This window comes from Trifolium pratense, linkage group LG5 (genome assembly GCF_020283565.1).
Source record: "Trifolium pratense cultivar HEN17-A07 linkage group LG5, ARS_RC_1.1, whole genome shotgun sequence".
Classification (NCBI taxonomy): Eukaryota; Viridiplantae; Streptophyta; class Magnoliopsida; order Fabales; family Fabaceae; genus Trifolium; species Trifolium pratense.
Genome location: NC_060063.1, coordinates 43,607,648 through 43,626,717, shown reverse-complemented (window position 1 = coordinate 43,626,717; position 19,070 = coordinate 43,607,648). Strand labels below are relative to the sequence as shown.

General features: G+C 34.0%; 1 protein-coding gene and 1 non-coding gene across 3 annotated transcripts; one reads left to right on the top strand and one right to left on the bottom strand.

Moving 5' to 3' along the window:
* Positions 1–9,771: 9,771 nt before the first annotated feature.
* Positions 9,772–9,873, bottom strand: LOC123887760. Its single transcript, XR_006801759.1, has one exon. It is a non-coding gene; the product is annotated as a U6 spliceosomal RNA (small nuclear RNA).
* Positions 9,874–11,335: 1,462 nt separating this feature from the next.
* On the top strand, positions 11,336–16,179 carry LOC123883094 (AP2-like ethylene-responsive transcription factor AIL1). 2 transcript variants are annotated; one of them, XM_045931788.1, is made up of 9 exons: positions 11,336–11,833; positions 12,074–12,605; positions 13,052–13,134; positions 13,396–13,404; positions 14,048–14,136; positions 14,323–14,396; positions 14,529–14,579; positions 14,726–14,802; positions 15,414–16,179. In XM_045931788.1, exons 1-9 carry the CDS (start codon positions 11,599–11,601, stop codon positions 15,971–15,973), a joined length of 1,710 nt encoding a protein of 569 aa, XP_045787744.1. In that variant the 5' UTR covers positions 11,336–11,598; the 3' UTR covers positions 15,974–16,179. The 2 variants fall into 2 exon arrangements, with proteins under 2 accessions (XP_045787744.1, XP_045787743.1); XM_045931787.1 differs by having other exon boundaries at positions 12,071–12,605.
* Positions 16,180–19,070: the final 2,891 nt, after the last annotated feature.

Sequence of the window (19,070 nt, the reverse complement as noted above, 5' to 3'; positions counted from 1 at the left end):
ACAAGATCATTGATGACTTGGCGAACATTGACGTGAATTTGGAAGACGATGACAAGACCTTTCATTTGTTGTGTGCTTTACCCAAGTCACTTGAAAATCTCAAGGATGCTTTGTTTTATGGCAAAGAAGGTACTATCACATTGGATGAAGTTCAATCGGCTTTGAGGACCAAGGAGTTGACAAAGTTGAGAGACTTGAGGGTTGATGATAGTGCGGAAGGGTTGAATGTGACGAGGGATATAAGTGAGAACAAAGGTAGAGGAAAGGGGAAGAAATATGAGTCCAAGTCTAGGCCAAAGGGTGATAGTGGTGGCAAGTTCAAATGCTTCCATTGTCAAGAATCAGGTCACTTCAAGAAGGATTGTCCGCAGAGGAGGGGCAATAGTAGTTCGTCAGCTCATGTTGTCGTTGATGAGGAAGAAGGCTATGAGAGTGCAGAAGAACTCATAGTCACAAGTTGGGAACCATAAAGGCTTTATCGGCCTGGAGAGGCGGTGGTAATAATACTCAACATCGGCCTGGAGAGGCGGTGGAATAATACTCGGTGTTACGTTTTGAAACAACAACTTTATTATTGTGAGAATGCGGAAGTGCTAGTGTGGTGAAGTTGGGAATCAGTGGAGTTTAAGCCGTGGACTTTGGATGCTCCGATCACATGTGTCTTAAAGAAGGAGTACTTTTGAATCCTAGAGCTAGTTGGAGGTGGAGTTTGTTCATCTTGGAGACGGGAACACTTAAGGTTCAAAGTATGGTTTTCAATTTGTCTTACAAGGTTTGACAATTGTGGTTGTTTCTTTGTTACATGATGAGAGGTATATTCTTAAACTTAAATGCAAAGATAGTTGGTTCTACTATTGGTTATGCATTTATTACTAGTTGTGATTCTCATGATGTGGATAAGTTGTAGAACTTCGGTTGGTTGTTAGTGACATTGGTTGGTTTTAGTTGGACTAGTGAAATGAAGTTTACTAGATGGTGGAACTAAACCGGGAAGTGTTGGAGACTAACAATGACTCGAAGTGCGTTTCAGAGTAGTTGAAAAGTTTTACGTTACAAGGTGGAAGACATAGTGGATATACCGGTTTGAGGCTTTGGTTGAGAAAACTTGGTTTGAGGTGGAGGTACACCAAAGTGGTATGACTATGGAGATCTTGTGTGGAAGCAATGGTGATCAAACTTGGTAACTTGTAGGACTATTGGAGGTAGTTTGATGCAAGGAGAGTTTGATATTGCGGCTTGTGAAACCACCTAAAATTCCAAGGTTGGTTGGAGGCAAACAAATCTTCAAGAGTACGGAAAGCTACAATCCGGGGTTTGAAGAGGGTATGGTTTAGCTTGTGGATTGTCCTAAAAATCCAAGGGCAATTGGAGGCAAGCATTTTTCGAGTACGGAGAGGTAGACTCCGGGGGCCGAAGAGGGTGTGGTGTAAACAAGTGGAGAGAGCAGCACGATGGGAAGTTGGCATCACCATTGTTTTAAAGGCAAGGTGGAGATTTGTTGTAAATTGTCTTGAAAACGAGGAAGACAGCAAAAATTACTGGTTTGGCGCCTCGGGCGAAAAAACTGTGCCCCAGGCAAAAAAACCTGCGCCCCGGGCAGAAAACTACGCAGTTATATATATGTGTCACGTTTTCTGATATTTGTAAGGTGATTTTAGGGTTTCTAAAGCCAACAAAAGACTAGGGTTTATTAGATAACTTCTCTTGGGCATACTCTAGGGTTGGAGATTGATTCATCACCTTGTAAACACTTATTGATTAAATTTCTTGGTCACGGGGAGAGATTCGGGAAAATGGTAGAATTTAGGATCAAGGCTAAATTCTTGCAACTCTTGTATTGAATCTTTGTAATCAAGCTTTTCATTGATAGTGGAACGGAGAGTGGCTCTCTCCCCTAGAGTAGGTCGGTTTTGACTGAACTGTTGGGTTGTAAGCTAAGCAGGCCTGGCTTGCCAAGCCCACAGGCGCGCGCGCAGGTTGGCCTGAGCCAACTAGTTGCTTGGTACTCAAGCTAGTGTTAAGCCTCCTTGTAAACTTGCCTATATAAGGTACATTGCCTTATGTGAATAATAGAGAACACACCATTTACCTAACAATTGGTATCGGTGAGCCCACAAGGGTCCTGATAACTGCAAATCGCAGATTTTGCAAATTCAGTTACAATCTGTTACAAACCGTTACAAACTGTTCTTCCCAAACTTCATCTTCTTCCTCGATTGATCGCTTTCTCTTGCCCTCTAATGGCTGAATCTGATTATCTTCGTCCATCAATTCCAAAGTTTGATGGACACTATGATCATTGGGCAATGCTTATGGAAAATTTGCTTCGATCGAAAGAATATTGGTCCCTAATTGAAGATGGCATCATTGTTGCGCCTGCAAACGCAACTGCAGAACAAAGAAAGCTTGCAGAGGAAAGCAGACTCAAAGATCTGAAGGCCAAGAACTTTCTCTTTCAATCAATTGAAAGATCCATCTTGGAAACTATTCTTGAACGCAACACAGCTCGAGACATTTGGGAATCAATGCGCAAGAAATATCAAGGTTCGATCAAAGTGAAGAGAGCTCAACTTCAAGCATTGCGAAAGGAATTTGAAATCTTGCAGATGAAAGATAATGAGTCTGTAAGTGATTTCTTCTCAAGAACTTTAGCAATTGCAAACAAGATGAGTGCATCAGGTGAAACCTTGACTCAGACTATAGTTGTAGAAAAGGTGTTGCGATCCATGAGTGAAAAGTTCAATTACGTTGTGTGTTCCATAGAAGAGTCTAATGATGTCACCACCCTTACAATTGATGAATTACAAAGCAGCTTGTTAGTCCATGAGAAAAGAATGAAACCTACCCTAGTGAAAGATGAAGAGCAGGCCTTGCAGGTTTCACATGGTAGAGGTGGGGGTAGGGGGAGAGGAAGAAACGGTTCAAGAGGTGGAAGAGGCAGAGGTAGACAACAAAGTAGAGAGCTTGTTGAATGTTACAGATGCCACAAGCTTGGACATTACCAGAGTGAATGTCCAACTTGGGAAGAAGCAAACTATGCAGAGTTTGATGAACATGGTGAAGTCTTGCTTATGGCGCAAGAAAAGCTTAAAGAACCAGTCAAAAGTGAATTGAAAGATGAGATCTGGTTTCTTGATTCTGGCTGCAGCAATCATATGGTTGGAAAGAAAGAATGGCTGTTTGAATTTGACTCAGAGTTTAGAGAAACTGTGAAATTGGGTGACAATTCAAGAATGCAAGTCATGGGAAAGGACAATTTGAGATTGCAAATTGGAGGAATAGTGCAGGTCATAACTAGTGTGTATTATCTTCCTGAGTTGAAGAATAATCTACTGAGTATTGGCCAATTACAACAGAAAAACTTGACAATTGTCTTTTCCAATAACAATTGCAAGGTGTATCATGAGAGCAGAGGTTTGCTTATGTCTACTGAGATGTCAGCTAATAGAATGTACATGATACATGCTTCAGTGATCACTCCAATGTGCTTCAAGACTACAAGTTCAGATCTTACACAACTGTGGCATTGCAGATATGGCCACTTGAATCTTAAAGGGTTGAACATTTTAACAAAGAAATCCATGGTTAAGGGATTGCCTGTTTTACAAGAAACTGCAGAAACTTGTGAAAGCTGCATCATAGGCAAGCAACATAGGGATTCTATTCCTAAAACTTCAAATTGGAGAGCTACAGAAAGACTTCAGTTGATACATTCTGACATCTGTGGCCCTATCAACCCTACATCAAATGGAGGGAGCAGGTACTTCATTACCTTCACTGATGATTTTAGCAGGAAAACATGGACCTATCCACTCATAGAAAAATCTAGTGCACTATCTACTTTCAAAAAATTCAAAGCAATAGTAGAAAAAGAGTCAAGTTGTCAAATTGAATGCCTAAGAACTGATAGAGGAGGTGAATTCACTTCAAATGAATTTAATGATTTTTGCAGTCAACATGGAATCAAAAGGCAACTCACTGCAGCCTATACTCCACAGCAGAATGGAGTCTCTGAGAGAAAGAACAGAACTATTCTGAATATGGTCAGGAGTATGTTAACTGAGAGAGGTGTACCTAAGAGATTTTGTCCTGAAGCAGTCATTTGGGCAACATATGTGTTGAATAGAAGTCCAACCATGTCAGTGAAGGAAGTAACACCAGAAGAGGCTTGGAGTAAAGTGAAGCCAGCAGTTCACTACTTCAAGATCTTTGGTTGTGTGGCCTATGCACATGTATCTGACACTCAAAGGAAGAAATTAGATTCAAAAAGCATTAAGTGTATTCATCTTGGTGTAAGTGAAGAATCAAAAGCATACAAACTTTATGATCCAGCCAATAAAAGGATAATTGTTAGCAGGGATGTAATCTTTGATGAGTCAAAAGGATGGGAAATGAAAGACAATAAGCCTGAAAAGGTTCAAGCAACTGATCTAGATGATATTGAAGCACTAAGCAACAATGATGAAAGAGATCAAATGAATAATGATGAGTCTGTGGAGGTTGGAGAAAGCAGCCAACAAACTCCTGATGTTGAACATGATAGTGACACTGAAAGTTCTGATGAAGATCTACATGGTAATCCCATTATCTCTCCCAGACCAAGGAGACCACCTGGTTGGATGAGAGACTATGTGACTGGACAAGAGCAAATTGAAGATAATGGTTTGCACAATTTAGCTGTTTTCTGCAATGATGATCCAGACACATATGAAGAGGCTGCAAAGCATGAAGTGTGGAGAAAAGCAATGGATCAAGAAATTGAAGCCATTGAAAAGAATGGAACCTGGGAATTGACTGAATTACCAGAAGGAAGTAAAAGAATTGGAGTGAAATGGATCTTCAAAACTAAATACAATGAGAATGGAAAGGTTGAGAAGTATAAGGCTAGACTAGTAGCTAAAGGTTACAGTCAGCAGCATGGTGTTGATTATAGAGAGGTTTTTGCACCTGTTGCCAGATGGGATACAATAAGGTGTATATTGGCCTTATCTGCTAGCAAGGGATGGAAAGTGTATCAGCTTGATGTGAAGAGTGCTTTCTTACATGGTGAATTGACTGAAGATGTGTATGTTGAGCAACCATGTGGCTATCAGACCAATGATAAGTATAAGGTGTACAAGCTCAAAAAGGCCCTATATGGCTTGAAGTAGGCTCCCAGGGCTTGGTACAGCAAGATTGAGTCATACTTTGTGTAGGAATCATTCACCAAATGTCCATATGAGCACACTCTTTTTATCAAACATGAAAGAGAAGGAAAAATTCTGATAGTAAGTCTATATGTTGATCTGATATACACAGGTAATGATGAAGAGATGTTTGAAAGTTTCAAAAGATCAATGAAAAGCAAGTTTGCAATGACAGATTTAGGGAAGATGAGGTATTTTTTGGGTGTTGAGATCAAACAAGCTGAAAAAGGGATATTCATATATCAACAAAAGTATGCTCAAGATATATTGATAAGGTTTGGTATGGAGAATTGTAACAAAGTGTGCAGTCCAATTGTCACTGGCTGCAAGTTAACAAAGAATGAAGGTGGAAAGCTTGTTGATGCTACTGAATATAGGCAAATGATAGGTTGTCTAATGTATCTTTTGGCCACAAGACCTGATCTTGCCTTCTCTGTATGTTTAGTAGCAAGATATATGGATAGGCCTACTGAACTACATTTGGCTGCTGTAAAAAGGATTTTGAGGTATCTGAAGGGTACAATTAATTTAGGGATATTGTACCAAAGAAATCAAGGTGAATTGAAATTGCAAGGCTGGACAGACTCTGACTATGCAGGTGATTTGGATGACAGAAAATCCACATCTAGGATATGTGTTCATGTATGGAAATGGACCAATCTCCTGGTCTTCAAAAAAACAAGCTATAGTGACTCTTTCCACTACTGAAGCTGAATTTGTAGCTGCAGCATCTAGTGCCTGTCAAGCAGTTTGGCTGAGAAGGATACTTGATCAACTTGGTCAAACACAGGTGGGAGAAACTGTGATACTTTGTGATAACAGCTCCTCCATTAAGCTGTCAAAGAATCCAGTTTTACATGGTAAATGCAAGCACATAGATGTTAGATACCACTTTCTGAGGGATCTTACCAAAGAGAAGATTGTTGAATTGGAGCACTGCAGCACTCAAAATCAAGTTGCAGACATTATGACCAAGGCACTAAAGCTTGAGAGCTTTTGTAAATTGAGAGATAGACTTAGCATTTGTGATGTCATCACTGTTGTTTAGAACTTGTAATTCGTACTTGTAATATGTAGAAAGGTGTCTTGTAATAGAGGTTTAGCTTAAGGGAGGGTTTGTTGGGTTGTAAGCTAAGCAGGCCTGGCTTGCCAAGCCCACAGGCGCGCGCGCAGGTTGGCCTGAGCCAACTAGTTGCTTGGTACTCAAGCTAGTGTTAAGCCTCCTTGTAAACTTGCCTATATAAGGTACATTGCCTTATGTGAATAATAGAGAACACATCATTTACCTAACATGAACTGGGTAAACATTTGCTTCGTGTTCTTTACAGTTTTATCACTTATCTTTTGTTCGTGATTATTATTTCTATTTCTACTTTTTGATTGCTTATTCGATTTGCTCCACACATCAAGATTATTGATGTGATTTTATTAAAGAATTAACAACATAACTTGTAACTAACTTTTATTTCATATGCATATAACTTATTTAGTGGGTAAATACCCTCAAATTATAAGCCTCAAAACTCAAATTATACGGGGTAAATTAGAAAGAAAAAAAAAACTTTCTTTTTTATACATGTTTTATGATAAATACAAAGTGAATAATAATAACATAGGATTCATATTGCCTCATGTCATTTCCCTCGTGTTTCTTATCCTATGCTTCCGTTTAGCCATCATTTTGTGTCGTTAACCACTAGTGGAAGATTTAAATCAAATTGTGCATGATCCTTTAGTGATTGGAGAGGAACCAGATCAAATAATTTGTGATTGATATATATAATATTAATCAGAGTACAATAGAAAGAAAACAATTAAAATTATATTGAAATTAAAATTGGCTTTTTTGGGGACAAATATTAATTTGTAAGTATGACTGATATTATAAGACAAATTGAATATCTTTTATGAAATTGTTTGTCTTTTCTACAGTATTTTAGTTTTTAACTTTTTTACACATATTGCATGTGAAAAATGTTTTTTTTTTTTTTTTTCACAATCAGTATCCGGTTCACTGAACTGCCGAATCTGGTCCAGCACATGAACCCTCTCACAATCGTAATTGCCAGAGATCGAACCATAGTCTTTTCAATCAGATTCAACGCTAATTATCATTGGACCAACTAACGATTGATTAAAAATAACGAAAATGTACACAGTAGAGAACAAATTCTTTTAGTTCTTATAAAAAATGAATGTGCTAATTCAGAGTTCGATACACACTAGACTAGAGGACAAATTGGACTTTGTATTGTTCTTCTTGGTTTACTACTTGCACTGTTGGCAGTGAATCTGGACCAATTGGTACGCACTGCTCTAAGCATCCATGCAATGTAATTTGCAAGTAGTAGCCAGTTCGACCAATTTGTTCAATTCGGTCCAATTGAAACCAATCCCACATTCAAGAGAAAGGAAAGTCTTGATAACAACAACGAGTCATAATTTAATTCATAATGACGATATTATTAAGGTTAACATTAATTTGCGGTGTTCTGGTGAGTTTAGTTTAATTGGTAGAGACAAGGCATATATTATGTAAGAGCGAAAGTTTGAACCCCGAACACTTTACTTATTAACTTGGAATTTTTAGTCACTTGGCTATTGGAACAAATAAATAAATAAATAAATAAGAGGCATAAGATTATAGTGCTACTAGATGATGTCTACTAGTCACTATGATGTCTTATAATGTTTTTAGTTTACCTAAAAAAAAAAGAATAAATAAATAAATAAATAAATTTGCGGTGTACGTTGTTCAGTTTCACCCTAAGTGCACCACATTACATTTTGAAGTGTTGTCCACTCTGGACCGTGTATCCCTCACAGTTTTGTCCTTTGTAAAAGGCTCTTCATAAGAAATAAATTTGCAGTGTACGTTGTTCTGTTTCACCCTCAAGTGCACCACACTACGTTTTGAAGTATTTGAAAGAATTTATATAATATATATAGTATATATGAAGCATATCATAATTGTAAATAAGAATATACTGAAATCGTGTACCACTGTAGCTGGAATGACAACGGATTAATCCTTCATTGATTGAAACTGAGAAAAGGTTGAGACAGTGCTTATACGTTATACCTCTCACTCATGAGCCATTATGTTTTTCGGTGTATCTAACGTAATGGGATGACTAAAGTATATACTCATCAGTGGAGGCAGGAACCTCTCAATAGGCTGACTAGAAAGAACGACTCAACTCATCACGGTCCGTTCAACATTAAGCCTTATAATAATATTTATTTATAAATAAATAAATAAAACATGAGAAGTTAATATATTTGATTTTATACACGTTTAATTATATTTTGATAAATTAATTAAAGTGAATTCAAAATATTCAACAGTATTGTCCACTTTGGGCCGTGTATGATCTATCACAGTTATGTCCTTTATAAAAGGGGTTTCATTGGATTAAGGCGTGTGGATGTTGTATATAAACTACTCTTCACTTCGATTTTCAAGCGATATTCTTTTAGGTGTGCCGGAACATATGTAGATTTTAGTAGCGTCAAACAATTAAAGAATATATAATTATTTTTGCGTCTAGTAAATAGACCAAATGACAATGACTATTCGATACACAAATGAAAAAGCCGAGTTTTAAGTCTAATTACAATCTCTAATCTAATAATTTTGGTATTTTTATCAGTTAAATTAGTATCGCCGTAGAGTGCTTCTAAGTAATATTATTACATCTCATCGCAAACCATTATGCTTTCAAATTCAAACATTTGATTTTATAGCAGAACTACACCCCTTATGATTGCTTATAAAAAATAAAAAAAAAACACCGCCTTAAGATACCTTGTCGTTTAGTCTATATATACACATATAACGTCACAAATTATGCTATCTTAAAGTACACTACATGAGAAATTCAAAAAAAAAAAAAAAAAAGTACACTACATGAGCTATGTATAATGTATTGTCTGGTTATATTTTTATAAAAAAGTATAGGGAAGAAAACTTGATAGTTGCTTATGTGACACAATTTAATTTGATTAAAACTCATTCATATATTTTCCATATCATCAAATTGTATTTATTTTAAACTTTGTTAAAATCTATGGATTAATTTGATGACATGAATAATACATGAATGGAGTTTAATTCTACTACTAAACAGTGAATCTCAAATCAACAACTCGCTACATTTAGCAACTCACATACCATATTATCTAATTTTAACCTTTTAGGATTTTAATTTGCATCAAGTTATATTGGCCACCATAATGTTAATATGTTGATAATTATATGAGATTACATGAAAAAGATTGAAATTTTATTTTGAAGGATACTCTTCGTAAAATAAATGTTTGTGTTAATATCCATATGAGAAACACGTGTTTAGGCTCTTTGATTATAATTAATAATATGTCTTTTTTTAATGAGAGTGTCCTTTACAATTACAAAGACTAATTTGTGTTCCATCTTTTTTCTCATGTAAAAATAAAATAGTGGTATTTCATCAATCAAAATTAGATCCAACAGTTTACAATAAGCAGTACAACATAGAACCAACCTCTATTTGATCATAGTCAGAGAGATTTTGGCTAGGGTGTAAGTGGATTAGATAAAATCGATTACATTGAAAATTTTCGATTTTTGTGTGCCATCCTTTCATAAAGGCTATGCTAATATTCTATGTATCGTTCCAATTTTATCGAATGTACTCAAAGGGACGATTAAATTGAAAATTCAAATAAAACCAAACTGGGAAAATCAATTAGTTCTTGCTCGATTAAAAAATCAAACTGAATCGATGAGAACTTGAGTGGTTTGGTTCTTAGTTTTCATTTTTAAAAACCGAATAATCGAACCAAAGTGTATATGCAAGCCAACATTTAACTGTCCATTCTATTTCTAACACATAACTTGTCCATCCATCTCTTTGCTACACATTCAAAAGTCAAATGCAAACCCTAAGTCACACACAATCACGCGTTCCTTCACCTAAGTCACACAAAAACGCCCCGTTTGGCCTTCCCTTCATCCAAGGTGATTGATAGTGAACTATTACCATTTGGAGTATGTTGTATGAATTTATTTAATTTTAGAAATGAATCTATTTGTAATGATGGTGAACTATCGTCATTTTTTGAGTATGTTGTTTGGATTTGTTTAATTTTAAATATGTTGTATGTATTTATTTAATTTATAGTTGTTTGGAAAAATAAGATCTTGAAATAGTAGTTTTTAGGGGAAAAAAAGAATTTAATATGTATATATACCTGCGGTAAACAATTTATTTACACATGCATCCAATTAAGTCGCTATATGTATATACCCCTGATAAAAATGACATATGTGATTTGTTTGGATGCATATGCAAAAAAAAACTTTACACCGTTAGTGCATAGCATGAAATACACCGAAAAAAAACTTTACACTATTAGTACATAGCATGAAATACACCGAAAACCACATTGTGTATGGAACCCAACCGGAACAATTGAGATTTGATTAGTTCCAATATTTTTTTACTAAAAATCCATTCAAATCGAATTGATTAGACCTTTAATTTGGGCATCTCTCTTCTCACTTCAACTTCAAATATTAAATCTATAAACCTAGTTTTCAAAAGGATTAGTTTTGCCATTTAGAATGATTAGGAACGCAGGTTGTGATCATTTACTTTTCATTAAAATAAAATAAAGATTAATATACATACATAATATATTTATATATTGTTAAATAACATAGTGGCTACCGTCAAAAGCAAAATAACATACTGACTAAAACTTCTATCGTAAAATTAATAAATGAAGTGTATGAAGTTCAAATCATAACTCTATCTATATAATGTGATCTTCCAATCACATGAGCTAAACTTATACATGATATTAAAGATTATTATATATTAATAGTATTTTTGTTATTTAGACTGGTACTACATGCCGTGGCCTCCTCTGCAGAAATCTGAGAAAGAAATGAAAGAGCTGGCACAAAACCCAACACTCTCATTTCATTACTAACCTCACAATATAACACGACACAAACTTTGTCTTCTAAACCTCCTTAACAAATATATTCAATTTTTTCATAAATAAAAACAAAAACATTTTAAATATTATTATTATATATATATATATATATATATATATACACATATATCTATTCATTCACACTCATTTCACAATCCTAGCCTAGAAAAGACCCACGATATATCAAACTCATGATTATTGATGACTATGATATTTAGATTCAGATACCCTCAACACAAAACAAAACTAAATCAAAAAATTTCATCCTTTTCAAAACCAAACCATTCTTAGCTTTCAACTTTGAGCTCAAATTCCAACATTCCAAACTTGCATACACAAACAAAATCAAATCTTTTTCATTAAACAGTGAAGAAGAAAAAGAAAAAAAAAAAAGATAGATTTTTTCTTGTAACTCTGTCTTAATATGAGTAACTGGTTAGGATTTTCTCTTACACCACAGTTGAGAATTGATGAAGAATTTGGTACAGAAAATCAAAACCAAAATCAAGAACATCATGGAGAAGGATCAGAAATTATAGGAAGAAACTATGTTCCTACTTCTTCTCATCATCTTCATAATCACTTATCTGTTATGCCTCTGCGTTCTGATGGTTCACTCTGTGTTTCTGATACTTTCACTCACTCTGTTACACCTCAAGGTATATATCATTGCATGTTCTTATAACATTTTTTTGTTCTATTTCATTAGTTTTCAAAAGGGTATTTTTTATTTTCCTTAAAACAATTTGCATGTTGTTAAAAATTGTTCCTTTTATCCTCTAAAAAACAGAACTTCCTCTGTTTTCCTCTGTTTTACTCTGTTTTGTCTGTTTTTTATTTGTTGTATTTTTTAATAATGTTTAGCAATTAAATTTTTTATATGGATTTTATTGTAGCAGAATGGAGATATGAAAATGCAATAACTGGTGGAAATTCAAATGAAGAACCACCAAAACTTGAAGATTTTTTGGGGTGTTACCAAAATCAAAACTCTAAAATCAATGTTAATGTAACACCAAGTTTTTGCACTAATAATAATACAGAGATTGAAACAAGGGAGAATCTAACAAACCAAGCTTTGATTAACTCTTTCCATCAAGGATATAATGATAATGATAATAACAATAATAATCATCATGGTTTAATTCATGGTAATAATATGTATAAATCTTGGATGAGTCAGAATCAATTTTCTTCTGATGGGAAAAATTCTAGTGATGGAAATGGTTTTCAATCTCTTAATTTAACTATGAGTCCTAGTGTGCAAAATGGTGTTAGTGTTGGTGTTGGTGGTGCAATTTCTACTGTTCAAGTGAATGAAGATCCTAGAAAAAGGTCTTTGTCAAAATCATCAAATGCTAGAGAATCTGTTCCTCGTAAATCTATTGATACTTTTGGTCAAAGAACTTCTCAATATCGTGGTGTTACAAGGTATTAATTAAGATTAATTAATTATTTGATTTTTGTTTATTATATTTTGTTTTATTCAAGATTCTAAATTTTAAGTTTGAAATAGCTACAAAATTTAGAAACTTGTAAGTCAAAATCTTCTCTAAGTAAGAGTTTAGTCTTTTAACCTAAGGTGCCGAGTTCAAATTCCGTAAAAGATAGTTGTAAAATGGTCATTAGTGTCACTTTAATTAATAAAAAAAATTGTTGCTAATGTTGTACTAAGTGTTAGATATGTCAAGTTTAGTGATAAATTTTTTTTTCGTTTCTAATTTTCGCCTTAATTCAACTTTTTTTAGATGGTTTTGATTGTGGAAAATCGCGGTAATATGCAATACATAAAAAATATCTTTTTTTTTCTTCTTGATGTTAATTTTTGATGATTTTTTTGTAGTTTTAAATTTTTTGGGCTTGATGGATTTTCTTAGGCATAGATGGACAGGGAGATATGAGGCACATTTGTGGGATAATAGTTGCAGAAAAGAAGGGCAAACAAGGAAAGGAAGACAAGGTAAGAGAAACATAACATAGCATATCTTTTGAATTTTTAATTATTTTATTTATTTTTTATTATTTTGGTTTATGTTGTCATTGACTAAGGAAACAAATTTTGTGACTATTTCTCAAAAACCAAACAAATCCTTTAACCTCTTTTTCTATTTTCAATCTTTCTTTTGTTTCCTAACTTGTTTTAAAAAAGAATATACTAACGGTTTGTTTTTTGCACTTGTTGGATTCTTCTCCTTTCATGGCTTCATCAAATCTTTCATAGTTTACCTTGGTAAGTCACATCCTACATATGCATTTATTCTTTCACACTCTCTCTTTACTTCTTTACCAACTATGTCATGTAGTAACTCTTTAGATTATTAGATTAGATTCATTATACTCAATAATCAATATGTAGCATTGGAAGGTGAGCTTTTCTCAAAATGACTTATGACTTTAGGTAAACAAAAAAAACTTTAGTTTATGTTTGGTATCAGAGTGAAAATGTCTCTAGTTTTTGGAAAATCACCGTAATTCTGACATATCCATTGTGATACCAAATATAGACTCAAAGGGTTTCAGAGGATATTCGAGAGGAGCGACCGTATTAGGGCACCAAAATTTTTATGGGCACCAATTTTTATTTTTACTTAGTGTGTATGTATGTGCGTGCACTCGCGTGTGCGTGCATGCGTGCTTCAGTGTGTGTTAAAATAAATAAATTAATAATTATTATAATTAATTTTAAAAAAAAATTGGGCATCAAAATTATAACTTGCACAGGGCACTCAAATTCTAAGGGACGGCACCGTATAGACTTAATTTGAAGTTTTTTTAATGATATCACGATTATAATTGATTAATAGTATAATTTTTTTTTTGCTACGACTATATGCATGTCAAGTTAATTCTTAACATATTTTCATTATTATTAGGTGGTTATGATAAGGAAGAAAAAGCAGCAAAAGCTTATGACTTAGCTGCACTGAAGTATTGGGGTCCAACAACTCACATAAATTTCCCTGTAAGGTTTCTGAGACTCTTACATTTCACTCCTTTGGAAAAAAGTGTCTTACTAGTGCACTATAAAAGAACACAAAAATTAAATTATTTAGAAAAAGTCATATATTTAATGTATGCAGTTTGAAGCATTACATAGTTAGTAACTGTGATCACTCTATGTATATCTACTACTTTCTTAAATGATCAGATAAGCACTTATGAGAAGGAACTTGAAGAAATGAAGCACATGACTAGGCAAGAATTTGTCGCCAATTTAAGAAGGTACCATTAAATTTTTATTTTATTTTTCCATATGAATGTGAACATAGTGAATTTTTTTTCTTATGGCTTTTACTTTTCACCAATTTTATTCAATATGGAATTGAATTGTCCTTTTTTGCATCACTTGTACAGGAAAAGCAGTGGATTTTCAAGAGGTGCATCTGTGTATAGAGGTGTGACAAGGTATGGCCCAAAGTGATGTGCTTTTTTCATTAATATTAGTAAAGTTTTGAATGAATTATTTGTTACAATTTCAGCTTTTTTTTTTAATTAACATGGACAATTATTGGATAATAGTTAATCTTTTTCTTCTTGTCTCAATTTTTCAGACATCATCAACATGGAAGGTGGCAGGCTAGAATAGGAAGGGTTGCAGGAAATAAAGATTTATATCTTGGTACATTTAGTAAGTTCTCTACCCTCCTTCACTATTATTGCTTCTCTTTTAAGCTTCCTGTTTACCATTTTTTTAGTTTTACATTATGTATGTTTTTTGACGAAATAATGGTGACACTGTGATTTTGTTGAAGCTCAAAATTTTAGCTTTTGCCAAAATCGAGTTTACTCACCACGATTCCATCAAACTCACTGTCAAACCAAACATGCACTTCTGCATTTCCTTCACTAATGTATGATATTGTAAAATACTATGACCATCGACATGTTCAATATTGAGTTTTCATCTTCATCGACAAATTAGTAGTATTAATATGGAATACATTTAGAAAATAAAAAATAAAAAAAATACTAAGTATGAAAGTGTGAAATAAAGTGTTTTATGATATGAGTTGTCCATTTAAAGTATTTTCATTTAATCCCCGACAAATGTTAGTAATATCTGTTATGTTAGTATTTTCTCTTTTACCAAGGTTCGAACGTGAGAACTACAACTCATTTATTTAACCCTCAGTTCAAACTCGTTAAATATCTTCATAACAAATTCGATTTACATTTTGTTGATTTACATTTGTTGAATCATAACAAATTCTAATTAGTGAATCATAACAAATTCTATAGGCACACAAGAGGAGGCTGCAGAAGCATATGATATTGCAGCAATCAAATTCAGGGGAACAAGTGCTGTGACCAACTTTGACATAAGTAGGTATGATGTCAAGAGAATTTGCTCAAGCTCAACCCTAATCACAGGTGATCTCGCTAAACGCTCTCCTAAAGAATCGCCCGCTCTTCCTGCAGCCACAGCCGAGGACTTCAATTCTTGCGGAAGTTCATCGACACCTTCTCAGCCGCCTCCTCCTCTAGCTATTACCGATGGCAGTGAACAACATTCTGATGAATTGTCGAACATGGTTTGGAATTCCAACAGCGATCAACCACCACAGAATGAGTGCGGAAACAACACCAATATCAATGAATCGTCACAGCACGATTCACAAAGTCCCAAATTACCTAATGAGTTTGGAGTGAGTGGAGCTGATTATGGACATGGTTACTTCACTCTGAATGGACCAAAATATGATGATGGAAGCAATGAAAATGACCACATGAATAACAATAGGCTTGGAAATTTGGGTTTGGTTAATCAAGTTCCTATGTTTGCTTTGTGGAATGAATGAATGAATGAATGAAGGGAATGTTTTGACATTATAAAACATTAGCTTAGGAAAACTAAGATCAAATGTCAGAATTATTATTAATGAATGATTATTTATGTTTGGTACTATATGGTAGTAACTTGTTTATCTTTTGAAGGAAAGTGATATGTCAGGAGTATTGATTCCTTATGTGTTGGTAGGGTATACATATAACCGACCTGGATTGAGTGTAGTTAGCACCCTTGACTGTATGACTGCACATATAGTCAGGATCGAATGGTTTATATTTAAAAATATTAAAATTTAATTTAAGTTTGAATAGTTTGATTTTAATCAGGCGGCTCTGATGAAACACTCATAACGACTGCACTGGGTTCATGTCCTACATATAACATATGTATGCTAATCCAAATCAAACATAGATTTGAATTGTGTGTAAGTACATATTTAGGTTGTCTAATTAAGATTGAACGGATTAACTTTTAAATTTGAACTGTTCGATTTTGATCGTACAATCGAAATATGTGCGACAATTATATTGCACCTAATCCAAATCTAATACTATCCCAAGTTTTATACCTAATGAAATTGTTGCATAAACCGATCATAGATTCGTACAAAACCATGAAAAATGGAAATTAGTATATTTTTGACTAGCAACTTAATATTCATCTAAAATTATCATTTGGCAAGTTGTCATGAGTGTACTTTTTCATTGACTATAAAGATATTTTGATGCATGAAATCTTTATTGAAAATTGGTTCAGTTTGTCATGCAAATAAAAAGAGGGTAATAAATTAATGGAATGTGGTGGGGAATTAAAACAGTGACAATGTGACATCTATGTCTTTTGGCATCAAGACAAACAAGAAAGACATAGATGGAGAATTTCCCTAGTTAGCATCATAACGCTACTTTCATGTTCTTAAGCACTTGGCTTGTTTATAAGTTATAACTAACACAAGAGAAAATTAACTATATAGTATTCTTAAGTAGTACTTCACTCCTCCCAAGTCAAAGTTATCTCTTGGGGGAGCTTCCTGTTCACCTGCATGTTTATGGATACTTGGTACTTGTGTGAGTAATGAGTCATATACTCATATATATTAAATGAAAAAACAGATAATGAATAATAATATATAATTGAGATGACTCATATACGTACTAAATGTTTTAGAAGTTTAGGTTAACATGTGGTGTTAAATTCATCTGTGTTAGATATGTTGTGATAAAAAATAGCCTCGAAAAGATTGATTTTGTATAAACAATAAATTTGAGGGTAAAAATCACGTTTAAAGTATAAAGCTACAAATTATATCTTTTAAGATAGAACCTGTTCTAAAAGAAAATCAATTTCAATCTACATCAAGTCAATATAAAACTAACTATAATTTACACCTGAATCGTAACAATTACCCCCTCAAGTGTAAGTTTCTCGCATCACTATACATACATCACCATTATCAACAAAATGAATCGATCACGCTACATGAGTTCCCCGCTATTAGGAAGATTTTTAATACAAAGATTTTATACAACTTAATCTACTTTTTTTCATGCAAAGATTACATACACTTTCATCACTCAAGCGGCTTGACGTACTCAAGCCAATGGCTTCGATATTGTGGCAAATGCGAGGTGAGAAGTCCCACATTATTTAGAAAAGTGGAGGTTTAAAGTGTTCCTTACAATGGTGGTCAAGCGGGGTGTCCTTTTGATTGCAACGGTTGTGCAAGTGTGTGGATGAAGAAGCTTTCACTTGAGGGGGAGCATAAAGAATTGGATGACTTACACTTGAGGGGGAGATTGTTGTGGCAAGTGTGAGGTTAGAAGTCTCACATTATTTAGAAAAGTAGAGGTTTAACATTTTATAAGCGAGATGATCATAAACCTAACACCTTAAGATATTGGGTAAAAGTGTGATGTCCAACTCACTTATAAAAAGCCAAATGTAGATGATCCACTGACTGCCCCTCGTGACCCAACATTCGATACCATATGGGGAGCACCCAAGTCAAGAAAAGACTAATAATAATCATGACCAGCAAGAGAACAAGATCTTATACACAATCAAAATTTTAACACATTTTGAATATGTGTTTCTTCTTTTCCGTAGTGAACTTCGGTTGTGTTGGAGTAGAGAGTTGATGGTTGGTTGGTAGTACCTACGAGCACTTCAACGGCCTAGTAAATAAATATGGTGAGTGAAAGGTAGGGGAGTAATGTGTACTTTTTCTAAGGGGTAGATCCTTATTTAGGGCGTGATCGCATGGAGTTTTCTTGTGAGGACAAAAATTCAAATGACCCGAGAAATGGAATTCCGTTAGAGTGAATTCTAATCGGGTTTTTTTTTTTTTTGTTAATAGACGAAATGATAAAATCATATTGAAAACTTATACACACAAAGTGGAGTGGTCGGGGTTCGAACTCCAATCTCGACATCCGACACTAACAATTTCGACATTTCTGTCAGTTGAGCTAGAATTTGTGGACTTCTAATCGAGTTTTAACTTTGAACTCACCTAAAATATGGGAGAAGATTTTCTCCAGTGAAACTTTAACTTGAGGGATTCCAGTATAGATCCATACTCTTTATTTTCTTTTTTAATAATTTAAAATATGTGTAGTAGAAGAAATGGATGGCTACGATATCACTTGACAATAATGTCATGGGAGAGATCTGCTCCCCCAAAAATATATAGGTATTGTTAATTAGTGTTTCTGAAATACTCCCTCCGTACCACAATATTTGTCACTCTGGGAAAAAAATTATATCACAATATATGTCGTTTTATATTACCAATGAAGCATTTAATGTTATTTTTCCAATTATACCCTTACTCTCTCTTATTTCAATTCTTCAATTTATTTTTTCCATATCATAAATGAAGGACAATTTTGTAAATCAACTCATAATCTCTCTTTCCCGAACAATATATATCTTTCTTAATATGCGTAAAAGTGTCAAAACGACATATATTGTAGTTCGGAGGGAGTAGTAGTTAAGAAACCTAAAAGAAGCAATTTTGCATTAAAATCAACACGTTTTTTATTTTCAAAAAGTTTAATGCATATTTTTCAACAATATATTTCTAGAATATACTAGTTAATGTTTGC

What these genes read in the sequence shown, in the direction of transcription:
- LOC123883094 (XM_045931787.1), top strand. Translation starts at nt 11,599, where the DNA reads ATGAGTAACTGGTTAGGATTTTCTCTTACACCACAGTTGAGAATTGAT. An exon ending in TTTGTCGCCAATTTAAGAAG is followed by an intron (nt 14,397 to 14,528) that starts GTACCATTAAAT and finishes TCACTTGTACAG; the next exon opens with GAAAAGCAGTGGATTTTCAA. An exon ending in TTTATATCTTGGTACATTTA is followed by an intron (nt 14,803 to 15,413) that starts GTAAGTTCTCTA and finishes CAAATTCTATAG; the next exon opens with GCACACAAGAGGAGGCTGCA.